At 39.5% G+C, this 20,865-nt stretch overlaps 1 protein-coding gene across 1 annotated transcript in view; it reads right to left on the bottom strand.

Moving 5' to 3' along the window:
* LOC123749446 (contactin-3) overlaps positions 1-20,865 on the bottom strand; it is a 113,727-nt gene that overhangs the window by 33,247 nt on the left and 59,615 nt on the right. Inside the window, 8 exon segments of the mRNA XM_069328230.1 lie at positions 8,825-8,984; positions 11,639-11,769; positions 14,313-14,460; positions 15,165-15,316; positions 15,980-16,294; positions 19,614-19,721; positions 19,724-19,800; positions 20,044-20,176. Of these exon segments, the coding sequence (XP_069184331.1) occupies positions 8,825-8,984; positions 11,639-11,769; positions 14,313-14,460; positions 15,165-15,316; positions 15,980-16,294; positions 19,614-19,721; positions 19,724-19,800; positions 20,044-20,176 (1,224 nt within the window).

A 20,865-nucleotide genomic window follows, 5' to 3' on the forward strand; every position in this document is an offset into this window, starting at 1 on the left:
GTAACGTCCTACCATCAGCACGACGAAGAACTGTCAGTTCTCACCCCAATGGTCTTCTCTATTCATCACATCAGCAATGAATATATTTTGCCTTGTTATTTTATTTCTACTTTCTTGCTGCCTCGGATGACGCGAAATTGAATGATGGGACAATTCATCGGACCCATATAAATTATATACAGTATTCCGTAGTAGTACAAGTGGTCTTGACGTATACAGAATACTGTTTTGAATTATTAGCTATTCACTTATTATGTTCATTACTTATAATGTTATTATCCATTCTCATATAATATTTGTGTCTTCAAGTTTTTTTTTTTTTAATTTTTGTAAATATAATTTTTTGGTTGCTTGCCCACGAGTTGCTAGTAAGAGCTCCATAATCTTTGTGTATTTCGCCTGATACGAGCATCGAAATTTCTCTTTTCGTGCAAAGGGAACATCTGTCTGATTGAAAAATGCAGCACGTTCAGTCTGGAAGTACATTTAGGAGAGAAAGAATTGTAGATAAACAGAGAAGTGTGCGTGTTGTGACTTTATACAACGCAACAGACCAGCCACAATTCTTCTATGTCTGGCAGCCTAGATGTAGGATACTGAGCCGGATACACTGTTTGCTTCTTATTTTGTAATTACTAGATGAAGATGCAAAATTAACACAATTTGTCATGAAATATACCTTGACATTCCAAGCTAAAACTACAGTAAATCTTTAGCTCTTTAATTTACATTTGTTGTAATTTTTCCTTTTTCATGTTTTATCGTTTGGTTGTCACCACTTCCAGATTTTGGATCACCTGTTTCTTTTTGTATCTCGGTGTTCTTGGTATTCAGTTCCAATTATTACATCTTTTCGTACTTATAACCAACAAATTCCCTCACTGCCCAAATTTCTTATCATCAAGCTTTTCCACATTTCACCCATCTCACTTTTCATTCAATATATCATCTTGTCTTGTCCCTTCCCATCCTCTTCTATTCCAGGACTCGCCCACCCATGCAGACCCTTCAGCGTTTAATTGAATAATATTCGTTATATATAATTTTCCAGTCGTTTTACCCTCCAGCTCTCATAGACTATAGTGCTTTCATCTTGCAATCTTATCACTCTTTATATATATATATATATATATATATATATATATATATGTCGTACCTAATAGCCAGAACGCACTTCTATGCCTACTATGCAAGGCCCGATTTGCCTAATAAGCCAAGTTTTCATGAATTAATTGTTTTTCGACTACCTAACCTACCTAACCTAACCTAACCGAACTTTTTCGGCTACCTAACCTAACCTATTCTATAAAGATAGGTTAGGTTAGGTTAGGTAGGGTTGGTTAGGTTCGGTCATATATCTACGTTAATTTTAACTCCAATAACAAAAAATTGACCTCATACGGAATGAAATGGGTAGCTTTATCATGTCACAAGAAAAAAATTAGAGGAAATATATTAATTCAGGAAAACTTGGCTTATTAGGCAAATCGGGCCTTGCATAGTAGGCATAGAAGTGCGTTCTGGCTACTAGGTACGACATATATATATATATATATATATATATATATATATATATATATATATATATATATATATATATGTTTCTATCATCAGCTATTCCTCTCACTATGCCAGTATGTTATCTTCCAGTTATCTGACTTTTCAACCATCGCATCATTCAGGTGTCTGGCATTTCCGATGTCTCCTTTTACGCATCTAGCATCTTCCAGTCCTGGTGTTTTCCAGAATAGTTTTATATTTTTGCCCCTCTCACTTTCCAGCTCCACACACCTTGCAGTTCTCACACCTTGTATTCCTTACACCTTCCAGTTCCCTTACCTTTAAGACTCCACATTTTCCAGTCCCCCTTACCTAGTCCACAAATGTTCCAGTGTCCAAATCTTCCAGTAATCCACACTTTCCAGTTCCCCCACACCTTGTAGTCCCCAAACGTTCCAGTCTTCACACATTCCAGTCCAAACACCTAGGCTACACACTTTCCAGCGGCCACACCAACCAGTCCCACACCAACCAGTCCTACTCACCTTTCATTCCTCTCACGTTCCAGCAAAACATCTTTAAGGCAGAATTGTCGCTCAGCCAGTGCAACACCTCTGACACTGTCTTTAGGCTTAAAAAGAAAACATCCTCGTAAGGCGTGTCCTCATCATACTCTCTCTCTCTCTCTCTCTCTCTCTCTCTCTCTCTCTCTCTCTCTCTCTCTCTCTCTCTCTCTCTCTCTCTCTCTCTCTCTCTCTCTCTCTACTTTCCCCCTTCGTCCGTTAGCTTTATCCGTTCATGATTTTTCCCCCACACTTTATTGAGCCTCGCGTCGTTTGCCCGTTGCCTCTATTTCTCTCCTCTTTACCTCTCACTCTTTATTGACTGTGTCTCTTTTTACTCGAATTTTTCCTCTCGTATCGACGGTAGTTTCTGTTGCCCTTATATATTTATATGAATAATTCTTTAATATAGAAATTTACTTGACTGTTTATTGACGTTAATTAAATTTGGTTATAAACACTGTTATCTTTTTATTATATTAATGTTGTATTTTTTCTCATTTTCTTTTTTATCCTGTTTTTTATTTTATTTTTCATCTTCATTCCCTTTTGCTCTCTTCCACTTTCTCTTAGGGGTTTTCTTCAATATGTTTATTAATTTATCTCTATTTTTCTGTGTACGTTTGTCTCATTCTTCCAGTTTAGCAGAGCTGCGAGAGAGGAAGGAGGATGAAGGGAGGCGGAAGAGTAGGACGGATAGAAGGAAGAGAAGGAGAAGTAGAAAGAAAGGAGACAGGAGAAGGAGGAAGAAAAAGAGAAGGAGGAGGAGGACTTACAGAATGAAGAATGATGCTGAGGAGATATATTAAGAGGAGAATCCCGCCATTGCATTTTTATTGTGATTTTCTTCAGTGTTGGAGTAGCAGCGTATTGATGCTTCAGTGTGCTCAGCTCCTCGATTTTATGTCCGGGTTTGTGTCTTGTATGTGTCCGGGTTTGTGTCTTGAATGTGTCCGGGTTTATGTCTTGTATGTGTCCGGGTTTGTGTCTTGTATGTGTCCGGGTTTGTGTCTTGTATGTGTCCGGGTTTGTGTCGTGTATGTGTCAGGGTTTGTGTCTTGTATGTGTCTGGGTTTGTGTCTTGTATGTGTCCGGGTTTGTGTCTTGTATGTGTCCGGGTTTGTGTCTTGTATGTGTCCGGGTTTGTGTCTTGTATGTGTCTGAGTTTGTGTCTTGTATGTGTCCGGGTTTATGTCTTGTATGTGTCCGGGTTTGTGTCTTGTATGTGTCCGGGTTTGTGTCTTGTATGTGTCTGGGTTTGTGTCTTGTATGTGTCCGGGTTTGTGTCTTGTATGTGTCCGGGTTTGTGTTTTGTATGTGTCTGGGTTTGTGTCTTGTATATGTCTGGGTTTGTGTCTTGTATGTGTCCGGGTTTGTGTCTTGTATGTGTCCGGGTTTGTATCTTGTATGTGTCCGGGTTTGTGTCTTGTATGTGTCCGGGTTTGTGTCTTGTATGTGTCTGGGTTTGTGTCTTGTATGTGTCTGGGTTTGTGTCTTGTATGTGACCGGGTTTGTGTCTTGTATGTGTCCGAGTTTGTGTCTCCTATGTGACCGGGTTTGTTTCTTGTATGAGTCTGAGTTTGTGTCGTGTATATGATTGGATTTTTGTCTTGTATGTGTCTGAGTTTTGTCTTGTATGTGTCCGGGTTTGTGTCTTGTATGTGTCCACACTTGTACACTCTACACCCCGTTCTGTACACTGTACACTCAAGCTGTACCCTGGGAACCTGTCGATTATTTTTATCGAAGTAATATTCTCCTTCCTTTGCTTAAGCATAAATATGGAGATCTTCGTGCTTAATGATTTTACCAAGCAGAAGATGGAGTGAGGGTTCAGTGCTGTCACCCACAGAAGATGGAGTGAATGTTTTTACCAAGCCAAAGATGGAGTGAATGTTTTTACCAAGCCAAAGATGGAGTGAACGTTCAGTGCTGACACTCACAGCAGGAGTGAACGTTCAATGCTGTCTCTCATATCAGATAGAGTAAACGTTCAGTGTTGTCACTTAAAGCAGATGGAGTGAACGTTCAGTGCTGTCACTCTCAGAAGATGGAGTGAACATTCATTGCTGTCATTCATAGAAGATGGAGTGAACGTTCAATACTGTTCCACACAGGAAATAACGTGAACGTTCAATGCTGACCTCACCGAGATTCAATGACGTCCCAGCGAGAGAGACTGAACGTTGAGTGCTTGCCCCCCGCAGGAGAGCGAGTGAACGTTTAATATTTTCGAGAGCATGAGATTGACTGAATATTTAATATACTGCTGCCCGCAGGAAAGGGAAAGTGACCATTTAGTCCATCCCCCGGCGGAATAATGAGTGAATATTTAACACTAGCTCCATCACAAATGTGAATCAACGTTCAGTGCTTAACCGAGCAGGAGAGTGAGTGTGGGGCTTTCACTCGTCTCAACCGCTTTACCTTTTCATCATTTCATATACAAAACTTACATGAACCCCAAAACCAGAACCCCAAATTCTATAGTAACAAAATCGATGAACCATGTGTGTGAATTAGGAAATACAAAATTTAAGATTTTTCTAATATTTTTAATATTATTATCATAACCATTACTCAAGCACCTTCATTGCCTCAAAGGTCACACCACCATTTTTGGGGAGAAATTTCGACCACTTACAAATCTCGGCTTCCTTGACAGGATTTCTCGATTTATGTGATAGAGTTCCAGTTGCCAGGAGGAGCTAGAGGGTGGGAAAAATTTGACGAGCGAGGGGAAGGAAATGGGATAGGAGAATTATGATAGATCGAAGAGAGAGAGAGAGAGAGAGAGAGAGAGAGAGAGAGAGAGAGAGAGAGAGAGAGAGAGAGAGAGAGAGAGAGAGAGAGAGAGAGAGAGAGAGAGAGAGGGAGAGAGAGAGAGGGAGAGGGAGAGAGAGAGAGGGAGAGAGAGAGAGAGAGAGAGAGAGAGAGAGAGAGAGAGAGAGAGAGAGAGAGAGAGAGAGAGAGAGAGAGAGAGAGAGAGAGAGAGAGAGAGAGATTTTGAAATCAACTGAAATTGTATTCCCATCTATCTGTGCTTGCAAAGTTTAAACTTAGCTCCTAGGCCTCGCAATACCAGCTGTATATTAATTTAGTGGATTAGGTATTTTCTGTCGTGTTTCGTTTGGTATACTAACTATAAACGGTTTGTAGTTATTTTTCACAATTTGTTTTAATCTAGCTTACTCCATTTATTTTCAACTCTCACATAAATTCTTATGACTTCTCTATGGCTTATTTGGGCCAATAGTTATTATTTATGCCCACGAGTTCATTTATTTCTTTGAGCATTGCTAATGAGAAGCAGTGTCAATGGAATTCTGGTAATCCCCAAAAATGCATTCTTACCAGCTTTCACTCCTCTGTCTGAGAGAGAAGATCAATCAGGTCAATCAGGATTGTCGTTGGCTTGAAGACAAAAGTGCGTATGCTCGAGGTGTTCAAGGAGCCGTCTTCTAATCAGTGTCTCGAATAACTTACAGGAGACACTTGTTAGTGATCCCAGTCTGTGGTTCAGTGGCTCGTGTCTTCCTGCTTTCTCATATCCAGGTTTCATATTCGCCACTGGCAAAATTTCAGGTAGTTCTCTATTCTTTCTAATGATGAGTTGAAAACCATTAGAAGGTGTTCACACAATGCTGCATGTGCCTCATTTAGTATCCATGAGAGGATCTTGTCTAGGTCTGAGGCTCTCATCATGTACAACCACTCCCGCTGTTTCCTAACTATGTTTAGTGTCACTCTTCTGGCAGCGTCTGTTTCCTTAGAGATCGTAGATATATTGGCACCTTTGGATCTTCCTTGAAAACGTCGTGAAAGGGTTCATTAGTATTCATTAACATTCTAATTTCCATAAGATTCTCATTGTGGCCTCCTCTTTTGGGAGGGGGCCCCTTAATTTGATTATTTAGCGACATTTTCCACCTAATGTGGTGGTTTCGTAGTTTAGGCTCGTCTGTGGAATCACATGCTGTCACACACTTCAGCTCTGCGACTTTTCGCATCCCTGTGTATTCCTCTCTCTCTCTCTCTCTCTCTTCCTCATAATGTATGGTTCCCCCTCTCGTCTGTGCTACCCGGATTTTGTTATGGCCAACCTCTTTTTCCTACTCTTTTTCAGCATGCAAGTCTGTCAAATCATAAACAACATTTTATCGTGTCTCATCTATCATTCAAGGGGAGGTAAATATCTTTATCTAGTATCTTTGCATTTGGTAGTTAAGAAGAGCATCACAGTTTGTGATCTGTGTCTCGTGGATTTCTCTTCAAGCGACACATATCATAAATGCGTGGATTTAAAAGTTCAATCCATCCTCCCATAATGAAAATACTTACTGGAAGAAATTGGTGAAAAATACAAAAATAGACTGTTGGATCACAAAAAGTTCACGTTTTATATCGTAGAATAAAATCGCAGTAAAAAAAAGAATTATTAAAAAGTACCCAAAGAACCTAACCAGTCAAAGCAATCCTAGGCAATATGTATATATATATTATATATATATATATATATATATATATATATATATATATATATATATATATATATATATATACATATATATATATATATATATATATATAATATATATATACATATTGCCTAGGATTGCTTTGACTGGTTAGGTTCTTTGGGTACTTTTTAATAATATATATATATATATATATTTATATATATATATATATACATATATATATATATACATATATATATATATATATATATATATATATATATATATATATATATATATATATATATATATATATTATGTATATATACAATATGTATATATTTATATATGTATATGTGTGTGTGTGTGTGTGTGTGTGTGTGTGTGTGTGTGTGTGCTATAGTAGGTCAGGAATCTTTGTTATTGGCTTTTCAGTCGTGCTCTCTTTAAAATGAATATTACATAATACGAACACAGCTGCAATATTCCAGTTTTGTAAGTTCGACTAAATTGTTAATGAAAGTACTATTATTTTAGAAGGATGGTAGAGAATTTTCACGACCTTCTGGAACTCACCTTCATTGAGAGCATTTTCTTCACTCTCTCTCTCTCTCTCTCTCTCTTCACTCTCTCTCTCTCTCTCTCTCTCTCTCTCTCTCTCTCTCTCTCTCTCTCTCTCTCTCTCTCTCTCTCTCTCTCTCTCTCTCTCTCTTGTGCTCAATGGAGCACAAGAGAAGGAGGAGGAGAGAGAGAGAGAGAGAGAGAGAGAGACTCTCTCTCTCCTCCTCCTTCTCTTGCCACAGCCTTCACGATAACTTCATGATCAATGATCACTACTCAGACGTCAAGGCTTCAAGGCGTGATGATTATAATGTTAATCTCCCTCTGCGTTTTCATCAGAAACATTAGGAGGGAAAATTCAGATTCAGAAAAACTCTCGGATATATTGTGTGTATTTACTATTTGTGCTTGCAGAATCGAGCTATTAGCTCTTGGACCCTTTCTAACGAATCCATTTTTCCTGTATTATTTCTACTACATATATTTATCTCTAACACACGTACATACATCCCCCAGGAAGCAGCCCGTAGCAACAATCTAACGTCCAGAGGTATCTATTTACTGCTAGGTGAACAGAGGCGAAAAAACTGCCCATTTGTTTCTTCCTCGGCCGTAAATCGAACCCGAGCCCTTAAGAATAGGACCCCCGTGCGCTGTCCACTCAGCAACGATGCCCCTTGAGTTTGTGTGTGTGTGTGTGTGTGTGGCGTGTGTGTGTGTGTGTGTGTGTGTGTGTGTGTGTGTGTGTGTGTGTGTGTGTGTGTGTGTGTGTGTGTGCGTGTTTTGTCTATCGTGCATTAGACTCAGCGGCCTTGCTCGCTGGTTGTATGATTGGTACTAAATCATTTAGGGTGTGTAGTCCACTTGCCTTCCACTCGCTAATGGCCGTTTCGGACGTCAATGCTTTATTATTCAGTTTTCATTACTTCTCAATCATCATATTTTACTCACTGTTCCTGTTTGTATTCTTGTTCCATTACGTCGTTGTTGACCTAATCCTTTCTTTAGTTAAAACACCTGTTTTGTTTAAATACTTGTGTTTGTTCCTATTGTTTTTTCAAATCAATATTTTTGTTTCTTTTAAAAAAAATTTTATGATTCTTCGTCATTTGACAAAGAAAATATCCTTTAAGCACAATTGACGAGAGTGGGTAAAGTGATGCATTTTCTCCTGACAGAAGAGCATCGTCTGTGTACTGAGTATTTGTGGAATTTCCATAAATGTCACAAATACCGGATGAACACAGATGTGCTCAGACGACCATGAACATTATACTGAACACGGGAAGCACAGTGTGGTGCTATGAGCACTTCAGTGTTCTTCCATGCTGCATGACTCAGAAAGAAATGGTCCTATCAATGTTCTTAAATTAGTGGAAATATTACGCTAAATGAACGCATCACACTAGAGGAGTATTTGCACTAAGTGGACGAATTTATATTAGTGGAGATATCATATTTGTTCAATTATTGTACTAATGGGAATATTTCACTATTGTAGAGCATTTTGCCCATAATATGAAGAAACTGCAATCTATCGTAACTCGTAAAAACTATGTTTAAAACGTTAGATGTACTCTCATTCGACCTTACATCACAGACCTTGACTTACCGACGACATAACACTTTTGATCTCGCCTACGGACTCGGCCTGAGCATCGAAGACGATGCATTAAAAGTAGACTTTCACATGACTTGATCAAGCTCTAACCGGGGCCTCAGACTCGACCAAATACTCACACTTAACCTTGAGGCGTACTGGATTGGACTGGCCCTCGCCCTGGATGTTGGAGGCGACGCAGTAGTAGTTACCAGACGCCGTCTTGGCCACCCGCTGGAGGACGAGACTCTGGTTACTGATGATCACTCCGGCAGACACGTTGTGGTGAAGCTCTTCCCCCTGCAGGAGATGGCAATCGCATCCCATTTGAGTGAACTCTTGATCCATTTATTAACAACGAAAATGATCAGAATGTAATCATCTAGAGTGGTGAGTTACCACTTTCACTTCATATTCTCGTATTCTCTCTCTCACTATATATATACACAAACTCATACAAATATATAAATATATATATATATATATATATATATATATATATATATATATATATATATATATATATATATATATATATATAAATATATATATATATATATATTGATTTATTTATTTATTGGGAGAAGGGTTTTCTAAAACACATTTCATTAAACACAACAGCATTGTGTCAATTCTTAATATATATATATTATTGTCATAATTGTTTAGTAATTTTTTTTGGGTAATAACAAGTTAAAAATAGTTAAATATATATAGAGAGTGAAAATAGAACATATAAATTCAATTAGTAATATAGTTGATGCATGTCATATATGATATATATAATGTTTAACGAACCTCTGCTCCCTTGGAGACAAAACTCACTCATACACCGCTGTATAGAGCCTCTGTGACCCTTCAATACTCACTGACAGTTAATCTTCATTAACAAGTATAACCTATTAAAGGATGTACATAATAGTTCTTTGGGTACACGATGAAACCTGGACCAGTCTTGCTTGACCGGGTCCAGGTAATTAAAATAATCTGATAGTTGAATAATTAAGTGTTTAAATGTGCACACGTATACACTCACACACACAAAAACACACTCACACACACACACACACACACACACACATGCACACAGTAGTGAGTGTGTGTACACTACTGTAATGCAATGTAATGTAGTCCCAATATACAAAATGGGTGACAGACATGAGGCACTGAACTACAGGCCAGTTTCCCAAACTTGTATACCATGCAAGGTGATGGAGAAGATCGCGAGGAAAAGGTTCCTAGAGCATCTGAAGGGAAATTGCTTTGTAACTCACCACCAGCATGGGTCCAGAGATGGTAAATCGTGCCTCTCAGGTTTAATAGAATTCTATGACCAAGCAACAAAAATTAGGCAAGAAAGAGATGGGTAGGCAACTGCATTTTCTTGGAGTCCACATCAAAAGGATATCATCAGCAGCATATGCTAAATTGACCAACAAAAGAACTGCCTTTAGAAACTTGTGTAAGGAATCGTTCAGGACCTTGTATACCACTTATGTCAGTCCAGCCTGGAATATGCAGCTCCAGCCTGGAATTCATACCTAGTTAAACACAAGACAAATTTAGAGAAGATTTAGACTTATGCCACCAGACTAGTCCCAGAACTATAAGTTCTCATGAGTTACGAGGCAAGGCTGCGTGAAATACACCTCGCGGCGCTGAAAAACAGGAGAGCTCGAGGATACATGATCACTACCTACAATTTTCTCAGAAGAATTGATTAGGTATATAGAGATAAATTGTTTAAAATGGGTGGTACGCGAACAAGGGGACACAGGTAAAAAATGAGTACCCACATAAGTCACTGGGACGTTAAAAAGAACTTTCTCGGTGTCATAGTAGTTAACAGATGGAAAGCATTAAGCAGTGATGTGGCATGGAGGCTGACTCCATACACAGTTTCAAATTTAGATATGTTAGAGCCCAGTAGGCTCAGGAATCTGTTCACCAGTTGATTGACGTTTGAGAGGCGGGACCAAAAACCTTGAGCTCAACCCCAGCAAGCACCTCTAGGTATGTATACACACATATTTATACAAAAAGTGTGATATAATGAAGGAAGGAGTCATTTAAAAAAAAATAACATTCCCCAGTAGAATAGGTGCGATCATCTCCTTCAAGGTTGCTAATGAACCACTATTCTCTGCCTCTCCCAGGAGTCATTCAGGGATGCTGTAAAGGTCTACAGTTAGATCATCTGGCTGAGAAACCGGTTGTGGTGTTGGGCCTCACAGAGCAGAGCCTCACCTGTCCCACTTGGATGAGTTACTCTTGTTCCAGCCTCTCCTACCAGTCAGAGAGTCTTTGTGGTATCCACTGACATATTTATACTTTTGTATAATTAAAATACATATATACGCTATGTAAAAATATTTTTAAATTACATATTTTACACAAATTTATCATTCATAAATATTAATAGCAGTTGTAGTGTTGATAAAAATGAAAGACTATGAACAGAAACAATTTTTCACTCAAAATTTCAATGAGGTTATGAATGCTAACTAATAGTGTTTATAACCCACTGAAAAACTTTACGCTATTTGATCTTCTTTGCCTCTTGAGAGGGATAGACTCAAGGGTATTAATATATTGCTCATATTTCTCCTATACCGTCTGGATATGTAAATCTTCATTTAAAACCTGTTTTCCTAGTAAGGATAAACTATTCGACACAAGCGAAACAGGATACAAGACACGTGATACAGTACATAGGACACACAATATACGACACATGACACATTTGGCTTCAAAGAGCTACAACTTGATCTTTCAAGTAAGGTGAAATAACACCATATAATCGAGTAATTACACACAGTGCCTTCACCTCTGGTACGAAACATCACTCATCACATATGCCACCTAATAAAATCCCCCGTCCAAAACAGTCTTTCCGTCCACTAAACTCAGACGGAGTAGCGCCCTCAGGGAATCAATGAAGGCTAAATACTCACTTCGTGGAGCCAGTTGATCTTGAAGACCCTCGGGTTGGCCTCAATGGAACACTCGAAGTAGACGTCGTCGCCCTCCTCGATGTTGCTGAGGTTGACGGAACGTCCTGGTTGAAGGAGGGCCACTGGCACGTCTGTCAGGGTCAACACAGCTTAGTCAAACATAGCTTAGTCTTCATTTAAATATTCATCTTAAACATTCATCTTAAACATTCGCCTTAAACATTCATCTTATTCCTTCATTATCCGTCAGTGTTACTGTCATATTTATTTTTAAATTATTATAATTATTTTTAGAATAATAATAAATAATAATGATAAAATGTCGGTTTAAATAGTGACAATAATTGCCAATATTACTAAAAAAGTTAGAAAACCACTTTCTCAGCACAGTTTTTAATAATCTTACTAATATAAATTGTAATTTTTATTATTATTATTATTATTATTATTATTATTATTATTATTATTATTATTTATTCATGCCACTACTACGGACTGATTCAAACGGTTTGCCCATTAACAAATGCATTTTTTTTGTAAATACATGCACTGTCAAACACAGTCAAGCACAGTCAAGCACAGTCATGCTACGAGCTCCTAAACAGCACCAGGAATGGTCGTCCTCCTGCTTATCTCTGGAAGAAAGTGTCAGGAATGTTGCGTCCATCTGGAGGACGATATGGTCAACTCTTGTGTTTACTCTAAACACAGCTGGGGGCTGCGAATACGGTACCATGATTGTCTAGTATACGGTACCATGGTCGTCGAGTATATGGTACCATGGTCATCTATTAGTGTACCAAGAGGCAGCCCAGAAATCATTATATCTTCCCATACTTGCCTGACCGGGATGACTGAATAATTTCTGGACAAGGAACCGTAAAGGCTATCATCTCATGCCTTGATTTGGCCACTTCACCTCTATGAACGAGACCAATGTTCTCTAAGCTCTCCACCTGACTCAGCGCCTGGCACAGGTAGGAGGTGATGATTACATCAAGTGATGTTGACAGCTAAGCTTAGGAGAAAACTTAAGAACATCAGTACACTGGTATTACTTCCTCAGCTAATTCGCGTTTGAAACTCTCTCACAAGAAGACATTGGATAAATCAACTCAACTGATTAAAAGAATGCTCTGACCCTGAGATAACTTCAACAACATCTTGTACCAAAGATGAATATCGTCTAAACCTTTTTAAATGATCTATCTCTAAAATACATAATCTAATTTTTTTAATTACAGCCGATGTAGGATAATTGTTCCTAAATTACAGAGTTCAAACTTATTAATTATAAATCAAAAGAAATTGGTCTAGGTAAAGACGTTCACAGGTGCACAAGAACACACACACACACACACACACACACACACACACACACACACACACACACACACACACACACACACACACACACACACACACACACACGCGCGCACACACACACACACACACACACACACACACACACACACACACACACATACGATACAGCGAATAATTAGACGTCGATCACCGCCCTGAACTTCAAGCTTTATTAACGCATTGCACTGTGATGTGTCAGTCTAATTAGCTCACAAATTAGGTAATTACCATTTTTTGTCTGTACTTTCAAACAGGCCGGAATCCCCTCTGCTCGTATGTTACACATAATGCAGCACGAGACATGCATTTAGCTGGACTTAATTATCTGCTCGTTAATGCATTGATTTTGGATTATGTTGGATGGAAGACTGGCATAGACTCTAATAGATTATTATTATCTCTTTAATAAAGTCGAGAGCACAAAAATGTTCAGGCGAAAACAAAAAGCTTCACTAGTATTAAAAGAGTCGATTGTTAAAAAGACATCAAAAATTCTTTTATATATTTTAATACAAAAAATAATTAATGGTCTGTAAATAATTTCAGAGGCAATTTGCGAGTATGTTCTATTTGTTTTATTAAAACCAGTTAATTAATGCTCTCTACAGTAAATGCTACTCAAGGATTGTAGAATTATGGGTTCAGGTGCCAGGAAACAATATGTATCTGGGTAAAGTGAGGATTCATGATGAAGTTTTAGCTGATAACCCGGGCCAAAGCTGGGACTGTTAAGGGAAAGGCCGCTTCATGGTTAAATGTAGCAGTGCTTTAATACGCATAACGAAATACGCTATAATATTATTCAGATTAAAAACCAACACATTTATAAAGACATGCAAATATACACATCTATGCACGCCAAAACGAGAATATTAACCATGGGTTAATTGAAACATAAAGCATGCATTACTCTGAGAGAGAGAGAGAGAGAGAGAGAGAGAGAGAGAGAGAGAGAGAGAGAGAGAGAGAGAGAGAGAGAGAGAGAGAGAGAGAGAGAGAGAGAGAGAGAGAGAAAGAGGAAAATAAAAACACATGCCTGAGTCCCAATTAAGCCACAACTACCGTAACAAATGGAAATACAAGCCAGCAACTAATCGAAAACAAATCCCAGCACCTCCCCGACACCGTTGAAACTCACGACCGTATAAATTCACGTATATCAAAGAGCCACTGAATGCACTCAGTAAACTCATAGAATATAGCAAGGTGCAACTAGAGGCACTCATAACACAGAATACGCCAAGAGGCCACTCGACAGAGTATACTAAAAAAATATGTAATGGGGGCCCACACAACAGTGTATACTCACAAAATATGTCAAGGGGCCACTCATCGACGAGAGGTGGGGCCGAGGGCAGGGCGGGAGAGTGGGCCCTGCAGGAAAGCACCTTGCCAGCGTCCTCAGCGCTGGGAGTCCATCTCAGCTCACTGGACGTAACGTTGCCATCATCAGTGGTCTGTGGACGCACAAAATAAAAATACAAAACTCAGCTTTTCAGTATTTTCTGGTAAACACTTTTAATTATTGATAAATTTACATTGTAGCTTGGCTGGCTTGACAGTCAGGAAAAATGATACATTTAAACTAAGTTTTAAAAACGTTCTCTGCCCTGACAGTCAGGTATTATGGCTGAGTAGTGCTGTCAAGGTGATGCGGTACAGAAATACCTTGAGGTAATAACAGTGTTGACTTCAATATGTTTCGATTGATCCTGGCAGTGTCAGATTAGGTCCAATATCAACAACAAGATATTTAATCTATTCCACTGTGAGCGTTGATATCAGTAATGTGTCTCGCGCCATAAGTTTGAAGAACGGGTACTCACTACTCTGTGTTCGTAATCATTCTTTCAGTATAAATCATGCGATGGTTAAACGAGGAGTCTCGTTGACAGTATTGGGTTTCTTCATGGCTTACCTACTATGAGGAACGATTATTTAAATCATCATTATGTGTTAATAAGCCAATATAGAACTCAACCCTACATAGTTTTCCAGGATAACTCAACCCTACATAGTTATCCAGGATAACTCAACCCTACACAGTTATCCAGGATAACTCAACCCTACATAAAAAATGTAATGCCCTGACTACTGTGTGTTCCAAGCTTTGACCCAACCAGTATGCCTCGCCTTTAAGCATGAAGAACAAGGGGCTCACCTTCTCAGTATGGGTAGTAAGCTTGGTCTTGCCCAGGTGCCAGGTGACGTGGGCAGGTGGCCTGGCACCTGCGGTCTGGCACACAACACTGTAGGGCCAACCAGCACTCAAGGCATCCCTACTGCTCAGCAGACGAACCCACATCGGCGGAACTGGCGAGTAACAGACAGGAAAACGAGTAGCAAATAATAAAGTAAATTAAGTACTAAATAAAGTTTAATACATCACTAAGAATAAACAGAGGGAATTGAAGCTTTACTTTCGGTCCAGTTTAAACCATTGACAGTCAAAGCTTTACTTACAGCACAATTTAAAACTCAGGTAAAAACACAATTATTAAAATTAACAGTAAAATTACATGCTCAATCCAGTTTTAGGAAAGTCATTTTAAACTACTCGTCGTGTGTGAGTGAAACAACAGAAAGTTCATATTAAAAGTGATTATACAATCTGACGTGAACATGTGTGCTGAGCCGGGTAATTAGTTGTGCATAGTGCAATTTATTTTCTTGCAGTAAATATGTAGCGTCATTAGGGTTCTTAATTATGTAATTAGAGTACATAATGAAGCTACTTACTGCAGTCTATATTATATTTTATTTCACAGTGTATGTATTTGGTGATCTTTAAGGAGAGATCTAAGATGTTTACAATATTTAAAAGAGCTTGTTTGAATCTTAAAACATATATATCAATGATAATTATTGTAGTTTTAAGTGCACTGAGCAAACTAGAATGATATTGGCATGTTAGAGTTCAGGTTTATAGTAATTATGGCAGTTTATTGCATACATAAAGTAATTAAGGAATCTTACAGTGCATATCGAGGGTGACTGTAGCGAGGAGAGGTCCTGTGAAGTTAGAGTTGGCGGCCTGACAGGTGAAAGGGCGTCGTAGATCTTTTCGCGAGAGTCCCGGGACCACCAGCAGGTTACTGACCTCCTGCACTTCCCGCACCTCCGACGTGAGGTCCAGCAGGGTCGGTCCCTCCCACCAGGTGACTCTAGGGGGCGGCGAGCCTCCCCTGGCGCGGCAGGTGAGGCGAAGGGTGTCACCCTCAGTGAAGGGTCCCACCACACTGCGGGCCACCACGCCTAGGTCCGTGTAGATCTCAAGGCGCCGGGGAGGAACTGACAAGCAACACACACACACGCGCGCGCGCTTATGTAAACAACTCATGAATTCATAGCTTGCTAAACAAAGTAATAATTCCCTGTCCCACCTGAATAATCTACCCCATTCTGCCCCAGCCTCCTGAAGGAAGAATTTATATGGGTTTTTATATGAGTGTATATATATATATATATGAAATATATGCTCACATATATGTATATATATATATATATTCCATATATACCCACAGTCGTCTTCAAAGTGTACTGCCACTACACTATATCTCTACACACACAGTCTTCACACAAACACACACACGAGTCTCACTATTCACAAGTTACACTACACATTACCTTCACTGTGCACGCCAGGGTGAACATCCAAATTATTCAAGATTTTCCGTGTATATAGAGATATACAATGTATACGCAGTGCTAAGTATACACTCCCTACACACACACAACTTTCCCTATATATATATATATATATATATATATATATATATATATATATATATATATATATAATCTAGAGTGCTCGCTACACGCGTCCTACACCCAGTCCATGCTCGGGTGTAGATCGTCTGCAAAGACTTGCTTCATTATACCCCCTGCCACACTACCCCAGAGTGAGGATGGGCGAACAATGAGCCAGGAGCCAGACTCGCTGGTTTCTAAAGATTCTTAATTCTTCTAATTTCAAGGATCCTTGAAGGTCCAATGCCAGTATGGGGTTCAGGGTGGTCCCCGGGGGTTTGGGTCGTGAGAGCCTCGAAACCATTTAACTTATATCTCTATAAAAAGAACCTCTATCTGTCTGTCCATCTGTCCGTTGTACGAGGCCAAACAATTGGGGGTTAGTTTCACTCAATATTTGCCAATATGACACATAAATGGGTATGTGAGTGTCAGAGCTCTGTTGATGTCGGCCTTAGTAACGCAACGGCTCCAAAAATATGTCTTCTATGCATCGGACTCGATAAGCTTAGTGGGATGTTTAGGTTGGTACGTTCTGGAGGGCATAAAAGGATGGATTTCATATGGAGTGGCATATAAAAACAATGGAATAGGGAGGAGCGAGGAAGTAAGAAAGAACGGAAAGAGGTCGACGGGGGTAGATAGACCTGAGCACTGCCGGGTACAGTATCTAGAAGCCTATATACTCATATTGTTGTCACTTAACGCTTATGCCAATTTTGGCGTAAATCCTTTAAAACGATTTTAAAACGTTAAGTTGATAAACACGTAAACACACACAGAGGGGAAAACTGAGTACTCAAATCAGCCACAGGGACGTTAAAAATAACATTTTCAGTGTCAGAGTAGTTAACATATGGAATGCATTAGGCAGTGATGTGGTGGAGGCTGACTCTATACACAGTTTTAAAAGTAGATATGATAGAGCCAAGTAGGCTCAGGAATCTGTACATCAGTTGATAGACAGTTAAGTGGTGAGACCAAAGAACAAGCGCTCAACCCCTTAAGCACAACTAGGTGAGTACACAAGCTCAGCCAGACAAGTATACATACATACACACACAGAACTGGATCTTACCACACTGGAGGAGCGGAAAAATAGACGGGACATGATAACAACATGTAAGAATCTAAGTGAAATTAGGCAAAGTAGACAAATCACCATAGTTCAAATCTATGAACAACAGAATAAGGGGGTCATAGGGGGAACTGACCACATAAATGAGTTACAGCGACGTCATAAAGAACTTCTTCAGTATTAGACCTCTTAATTATTTAAATAAGTCGGAAAAGAGAAAATTCATTGCATTAAACTATGAACGTTCGGAATGGCGGGGTTAAGAGCCTAGCTCTACCATGCAAGCACAAATAGGTGAGTACAAATAGGTGAGTACACACACACACACATAAGCAAACACACTTTCATATTTATGTATAAAGATGGCGTCTACAAATGAGAAGAGCCCTGTAAGATAAGCCGTGTACGCAGGATGCTAATGGCTCCGGGAAAATGAAAATGAAAAGCCCTGATGACGTTCAGAGCCGCTCTCGTGCTCATTAAAAAGCGGAGAAAAAGTGATATACATTGCTTTTATGCTTCCCAGGCTGGACGGACGAAGGTAAATGTCATATCTCAGGGGCGACGGAACTAAATGAGAGGATAGTGATGACAGTAGGGGGTTTGGAGGTACAATTGCGGGAAGGGATGGTGATGACAGTGGGAGTTTAATGGTGACTGCGAGGGACAGGATGGGGACGACATTGAGCGTTATTAGATAAAATAAAATAAAATAAGAATGGGAATAGTGGGCGTTAATGGTTAGTATGAGTCTAATATACACTGGAGACAGGGAGAAAAGTGATTATACAGTCAGTATGACACTTTTTCATTTCTTTTCCTACCACAGACGTGACCACATATATACAATGATAACCAGCATATGTACATTTTCTTCTGTCCTCCAAAGACAGGGCTAGATATCTGTTAAACATATAGTTCAGTGATTTATTATAAGTTTAACAAACCTCTGCTAACTCAAGACACGTACCTGAATAAATCACAGAGGGTTGACAGCGATGAAGTCAAACAATGACGAATGCAAATTATGTATTAATAAGTTGCTACAACGTCTTTATCAACCTATCAGGGATACTCATAGGGCTTATTAAAAGTAGACATGGCTTGCAGGCCTGGGTAGTGAAGATGAGGCAGGTCAGAGAGTATGTCTCATTTTATGTTTGTTCATGCAATAATTTTTGCCAATGAGGTAGCAATGGCGAATTTTGCTTGATTCTGTTCAGTGGAGTTATTGTGTTTGATGGCCGTAGACTCAGTACAAGGTATTCTGATAATATATTCATCTTTCATTAGGAATTTAGCTCTCTAAAGTTAATGAGAGGCTGCTCCTGATTGTGATACGAGCTGAATTGTTGATAACAACTTCGTAGGTGTAATATTGATCCTCACATCCAAGTTCCTAAGAGTTTCATATACGTGTACTTTCTCCCAGCAAGTACTTAATACAGTGTATGCCCCGACCCTGGTCGAGTTGTTAGTTCTGCTTCTGGCAAGCGTCTTGACTGAGGTGGGTGTTTTCAAGACAACTCATATAATAGCTTATTAATATTGTTTTATCTAACCTATAAATGTACCTCACTTTGGCCTACCATGATGGTCAAAGCAACACTTAACTAGGGTGGGTTTAAAACCATCCCTCACATTGATCTTTACTTGTACAAGTGCTGTGAATCCCTGTAGATTTGAAAAAGTCATTCTAGACGCTGCAATATCTTGTAATAAATGATATCCTCAACTTGATGACGAAAATATGAGTCAGAAAAGTTGGGTGAAATGACTCACCAATAACGGTGAGGTTGGTAGTGTAGGTGAGTGTGGGGTTGGTGCGGAAATCCACTCTGCACCTGTAGGTTCCTTCATCGCCAGCGTGAACTCGCTGCAGTCTGAGGAGGCGGTGTGAAAGTTGGCGCGGTTGTCGAAGTGAGAAGGATTCCTCCAGTGGCTGGCGGGGCTGTTCCTCATGTCGTAGCTTCAGGGTCGGGTACGGAGAGAGTAAATTATTAATCCTTTATGTGATTTATGAGACAGTAAGAACGATATATTTATGAATAATTAACATAAAAGTGTGCTTCCGTGTATTTCACAGCGAAGCCGAAAGCCATATCCTTTACTTATCTATCTCATCTTAATCTGAAGGTAAGAGGGTGAAATAATAACGCGTGTATAGTAGCTACTTCTTTCTTCGATAGACAGTGATCATTTAAACACCCACCTGTAAATGGGCTTAGAGATACCATCCTTGTACCACAGCACCAGGAGAGCAGGGTCAGCCGACAGGGGCGAGGTAAGATTACAGGGGAGATCAGCCACGCCCCCTTCTGTCGCCCACACCGACCTCGTCGGACCTGAGGGCAAGAGCGCGTAAAAAAGGATTGAAACAAGATTACAGAGATGAAACACGGTTTTGCTGCTCCCGAGATAGAACTCTCGCCTGCACCCACAGCAATTCACAGGGACGCGGAGGAGCAGACAAATTCGCAAGTTGCTAAGAAAAAAGAGATAATCAATTATATGCTTAGTACCAGAAATGTGTTGTCTGTAAGTGATGTGCTTGAACTGGCAGGAGTGTGGTAAGGAGGGGAGGGGATGGTGATATGGGATGGGTTGGGGTCGATGGAAGGGGGGGTGCAGAATGGAACAGCCTTTACGTTCGTCCACCAGTTAATAGGAAGTACGTAAACTTGACAAAATACTTCAACACGACGACTGATTTTTTCATGATTGTTGAACTATCTTTGATGTTTACGGATAATGCTAAAGATATCTTTCCCAATTGTCTAATGAACAGTAACTGCACACAGACACCAAATAACTGTCAATAATATAAATAAAAAATATTTCTTAGCAAAGGGATAAACATGTTCAGTCCGCAAAATTTTCCTTGAAGTATCCTGTAATTAAAGTAAGCTCGTCTTCTCTCGACGCGACTGAAACATTAGCGGGAACCTTTGACCAAACCTCCTCGTTGTTACTGGAGCATTAACGAGAACCTTTGACCCAAACTTTGCAGGTTTCGCCTGTAATAACCCCCACT

The sequence above is a fragment of the Procambarus clarkii genome, chromosome 21 (assembly GCF_040958095.1).
Source record: "Procambarus clarkii isolate CNS0578487 chromosome 21, FALCON_Pclarkii_2.0, whole genome shotgun sequence".
In the NCBI taxonomy this organism is placed as follows: domain Eukaryota; kingdom Metazoa; phylum Arthropoda; class Malacostraca; order Decapoda; family Cambaridae; genus Procambarus; species Procambarus clarkii.